General features: G+C 40.9%; 1 protein-coding gene across 1 annotated transcript; it reads left to right on the plus strand.

The window, feature by feature from the left end:
- The first annotated feature begins 2,580 nt into the window (after nt 1-2,580).
- On the plus strand, nt 2,581-2,820 carry LOC122150032 (keratin-associated protein 19-3-like). Its single transcript, XM_042781010.1, has one exon. It carries the CDS (start codon nt 2,581-2,583, stop codon nt 2,818-2,820), a length of 240 nt encoding a protein of 79 aa, XP_042636944.1.
- Nucleotides 2,821-5,597: the final 2,777 nt, after the last annotated feature.

The raw sequence follows: 5,597 nt of genomic DNA on the forward strand, positions 1-5,597 counted from the left end.
CAAGGAAAACCCTCTGTGAGGTGAATTGACATGATTGCTGTAGCAATGGGTTCAAATATAGCAACAGTCATGAAGATGTAGCAGGACTAGGCAATTTTTTAAAAAATTAATTATTATTATTATTTTAAAAATTGTGCTTTGGGTGCAAATTTACATAGCAAACTTTTTTTTTTTTTTCAACATTTCATGCACATCTGGTCTCATGGCCCTGATTATCACCCCCAACCATAAGAAACTCTCCTCCCCATGACCACCCTCTCCCTGTGTCCCTCTGATCCATGCATTTCTGTCTGTCTAGCCTTCCATCTATGTGAATGCTACCCCTCTGGTGCCTCATGGCTACTTGATCCAAGGGGTGTATCTCCCTATAGTAGATGTGTGCATCCACCTGGGATAGGTGTTCTGCATGTAGGTCTTCCTATTGTCGGGCTGAGAGCCAGTCACGTAAGCTAGTCCATTTCCAGGCTCAAAGCATAACCAGGGCCATAGTCTCGAGGGTTCTACCAGTCTCCATCCTACCAGCAATTCTGGTCATTTTTGTGTTTTTGAATTTTGTCCTACCTTTTTCTTCCTGCTCTATCCAGGATCTTCAGGTTTGATTCCTTTCTGAGCAGTTAGTATTGGTAGCAGGGTACCATCTAATTCTCTGGTCTTGGGTCATGGAGGCTGAGGTTCTCTTGGTCCATCTTATCTTTGGACTAATTGTTTCCAGATAACCTTGATTTTCTTCACTCTTCTTTGCTCCATCCGAGAGGAGACCAATAGTTGCATCTTAGATGGCCTCTTGAAAGCTTTTAAGACCCCAGTTGCTACTCACCAAAGTAGTTTGTAGAACAAGGACCAGGCAATGTTTTGTTCTGTAATACATAAGGTCACCCTGAGTTGGAGCTGACTAGATGGCAACTAGCAGCAATAACTATCTGAAATTATCTTTAATAAAATATTTCTGTTGTTCTTTTTAAAAAATTGGCTTTCATACAAATGGCTAAGTAGCAATGATTCCAACCTCTCATCATGAATAAGTGGGCTTTATTATTTGAAAGGAAAATGTCATAGTTCATTATTTTTTTTACTTTACAACTTCACCTTTTTATAAATATTATCTATTTTAACTTAGGTTTTCTTAGAGAACAGAATAATGGAGGCCTGTACTTATGGAAAACAACCACGACCCCTAATTGTTCATTCTGTTGGAAATTCAGTAAGGCAGAAAGGATTGCCTGCTTTCTATGTGGGACTGTGGGGTCAGATGGGTGGAGCTGATACCTGAATGTTAATTTCTTTGGACAAGCCTTTCATTTAAAAAAAGGAAAAGATGGTTTAGAATATAGTGTTACTTTGCAAAAACAAAACAAAACAAAACAAAACTCCCACAATCATTCCTTTCCCAGTTATATTTCTTATTTTCCTACATAAACATTTCATAAAGGAAAAAATCTTATAGTCAGCTAAGGGTTATAAAAAATTTCACAAATGGCATAGAGTAAGATATAGTAATGTGTAGGGGAACAAACTTTTGCCATTTGATTTTCTTTATGTCTTTCCCTTTTTTAAAAAACAAATTTGGTCCTATTGTGCTGTTGATAACATTTTGTTGGATTTGTATAGTAAGTGTTAGTTGTTCTATTACCTTGAATAACAAAAATGGAGAGGATCAAACTCATTAGTTTGGAAAGGACAGTTCTTATTTACAAGTGTCTCTAGCTCTAAGTATGTTGTTGTTGTTATGTGCCTTCGAGTTGGACCCGACTCATGGCGACCCCTCCTTGGGTTTCCGAGGCAGTATCACTATGAAAGTAGATTGCCCCATCTTCCTTCTGAGGAGTGCCTGGTGGGTTTGAACTGAACCACCAGCCTTCTGGTTAGCAGTCAAGTGTTTTAGGCACTATGCTGCCAGAGCTCCCAGCTCTGAGCATAGTGCCTAACATACATTGCTGTTGTGTGCCCTTGAGTTGATTCCAACTCATAGCAATCCTATATGACAAAATAGAACTTCCCCACAAGGTTTCCAAGTATGTACTCTTTATGCAAGCAAAACAGCATGTCTTTTTCCTGAAGAGTTGTAGTGTGGGTTCAAACTGCCAACATTCAGTTATTAGCCAAGTGTTTAACCATTGCACCACAAGGAGTCATTGTGATACATTAGGTGGACAATAAATGTTTGTTAAATGGCTAGATTAAAAAAAAAATCAGAGATGATGGAAAAGGTTGGCAATGAAAGAACAATTCCAGCTGATGAAATGGTGGTGATTGATGCTTTGGTGTCCGATTACAGAGCTTCAAATATGAGATCCAAAGTAAGAAGACTTTGAAGAAAACATAATCATCCCATGGAATCCAAACTGCACTGAAATCAAAAGAAAAACATCTTTTATGAGTGTCAAGAACTGTCTTAAAGTTTTACCTAACAGGATGCATGAGATTTTTTCATGTAATTTAATCTGTGCAATGAGAATTGTGCAAGTCTGTGTGGTTTGCCCCACCCATCACTGAAAATATATAAAAGCCCAAGGGAGTTGGTGACAGTCATACTCAGGAAACTTGCCTTGTTATCCAAACAAACCTATAGTTCCTGACACCATGAGCTACTACGGCAACTACTACGGAGGCCTTGGCTATGGCTATGGAGGCTTTGGTGGCCTGGGCTATGGTTATGGCTGTGGTTGTGGCAGCTTCCGCAGACTGGGCTATGGCTGTGGCTATGGAGGCTACGGATATGGCTCTGGCTATGGAAGCTATGGATATGGCTCTGGCTATGGAGGCTATGGCTACTACCGCCCATCATGCTATGGAGGATATAGATTTTCAAGTTTCTACTGAAGAGTGAACTCATTCTTTGAACCATTGGACTCCTCATATCATCCTGATTTAATTCTACTGTCAGATCATTTTACTCCTATGTCATTTGCATAGCTGCTGTCTTGGTAAACCAGATAAACTAACAGAGGCTGCTGTGAGATTTCTTCAAAATCAAGACTCAGCTCTGGTAACAGACACCACATGCAAGGAGAGCCTCTCCCATAGAGTGACCTGGAAGCTCACCAATCAAGCTGTTCCATTCCTCTCTTTTTAATTTACCAATATGTCATCAACTCTCATATTTCAATAAACTAATTTCAATGGCAGAGCAAACTTGGTTGTTTCATTTCTATTGATTCATTTCACAGAACTAGACCTGATTCATTTCACAGAACTAGACTCTAGCGCCTGGGGCCAGGGACTGTGATTGCTCATTCATCATTGTGTGCTTCTGTGCCTATGTCTATGCCTGACACGTATAAGACAGTTGAATATTTATGGATTAAGAAACTTGCTCATTGGTTTTATCATATGATCCTTTTTAATCTGTCCAATAATTATATGAAATCTCATCTGAATTTGGGGATCATGGTGCTCTTTCACACCTCTCTACCCATTTCCTGCCTGCAAAAAGATGTGGGGCCAGCATCTTCTGACCTCCTTTAGCTTCACAAGAGGAAGATGGAATCACTATCAGCAGCCCAATGCTTACTCCTATGAGGCCAGACATGCCACCTCCCCCAGCCTTTTACCAATTCTGACACCAACTCTCCCTCCCATGGCACTCACTACTTCTCTGCTGGGTTCAATAATTCATTGCAATGGCCATACACAGAGCTCAAGAAAATAATGACAATTATGGGGTTTATTAAGAAAATAATAGGCTACAATTTAGGTAAATTTTATAATTCTTCTCAGGACAGTTTCCCCTCTGGTATACCCTCAGACATGCCTCTCTGGCTGCTGGCCTTTCAGTCTGTCCTCTGCCCTGCTTGGGCAAGTGTTACAAACCTCTTTTAGCTCTGCTGATATGTATACTCAGGTACACCCCACTCTGTCAGCAAGGCTCCTGCCCAAGGGCACTCAGCTTTCTTACTCTGTGGCCCAGGTAAGCCCACCGCTCTGTCTCATGCCTCTTGGTTCCACTGCAGCTGTTTCTTTGCCAGGTGTCTCTCTCTGCCAGGCATCTCAGCCAAGGAGTTCCAGCTCAGGGATCTCAGGTCCAAGGATGCACTCTATTTCACCTCTAGCTCTTCTCTCTTGATGGCAGTGAGAGCCACTTCTCTGTCTATAGGAAGGGTCATTTTAAGCCTAGCAGAGTAACAAAACTAACCAATTCCAACATCAGAGTTCTACATACATTATTTGCATGGTCCTACCCAGTAGTCTAGTGGGAGTTACAAAGACTATGGCTAGAAAAGCCATACAAAGTAATTCACTGTACCACACTGCTCATTTCCACTACACACACACTCTCTCTCTCTCATACTGTAGTTGAACATCTTTTCCTTTTGGTATAATTTCTCTTTGTTCAGTAAGCTTGGGGGTGGGGGTGGGGACCTTCAACAGTCCTATATTTGAATCTTATTGGGCAGGGCCAGGAATATTAAAATACTGGGTGCTCAATTATAAATACAAGTTACCACTTTTTATCACTAGTGAAAGTTGTGCCATCTAAAGCTAAAGTTTGCATATCTGAGCATTTACCTTCCATCCTGCCAAATTGGAGGCAGGATAGAATGTTGGTGAGTGAGTGGAAGGAGAACTAAGAATGTCTTTTCTAACTGAATAGTACTCTATACTGCCCTCTTACATGGTCAAGTAGAATGTTTTGCAATTTGTCAAGAGAAATAAATTGAAATGTTTTTGCTGTTAAGGTAAGCCACAGGATGGGAAAAAAATATTTGCACCACATAAAACTGATACATGGGTGCACATAGACACCAAAACACACATGTAAGATAAGAAAGAGCATACTTAGCAATTGCAAAAGCTAGAAGCAACACAAATGTCTATCAAAAGTAGAATGGGAGTATATAACTCTAGTATATTCTATACAGCCATGAAAATGATCAAACGTGATCTTTGTGCAACAAACTGGACAAATCTCATCATCATAACTTTGAGTGAAAGAACTTAGGCACATAATACCAAAAAAAACCCAAACTCACTGCCCTCCAGTTGGATCCAACTCACAGCGACCCCTCCTTGGGTTCCCGAGGCAGTATCAAAACAGAAGCAAATTGCTCAATCTTCCTTCCGAGGAGTGGCTGTGGGTTTGAAATATCAGCCTTCTGATTAGCAGTCAAATGCCTTAGGCACCACACCACCAGAGCTCCTGGGCATATAATAGAAAAAATAAGTAACTACAGTTGTTGTTGTTGTTGTTATGTGCCGTCGAGTCGGCCCCGACTCATAGCGACCCCTCCTTGGGTTTCCGAGGCAGTATCACTACGGAAGTAGGATTGCCCAACCTTCCTTCCGAGGAGTGGCTGGTGGGTATGATCCCATTTATTGAGGTTCTAGATAGGAAAAACTACAAGGTTAGATGTCAGGGTAGTGGTTACGTTTAAAATCGAAACACCCACTGCCATGGAGTCAATTCTGACTCCTAGCAATCCCCATTGGGTTTCCAAGTCCGTAAATCTTTAGTGAAGTAGACTGCTTCATCTTCCTCCCATGGAGCAGGTGGTGGGTTTGAACCACCAACTTCCTGGTTAGCAGCCAAATGCATTCTCCACTACATAACCAGAGTTTTTGTGGTTACCTTTTTTTTTTTTTTTTAAAAAAAACAAAAC

The sequence above is a fragment of the Orycteropus afer genome, unplaced genomic scaffold, assembly GCF_000298275.1.
Source record: "Orycteropus afer afer isolate SDZICR_OR568_19922 unplaced genomic scaffold, OryAfe1.0 scaffold00078, whole genome shotgun sequence".
NCBI classification, from domain to species: domain Eukaryota; kingdom Metazoa; phylum Chordata; class Mammalia; order Tubulidentata; family Orycteropodidae; genus Orycteropus; species Orycteropus afer.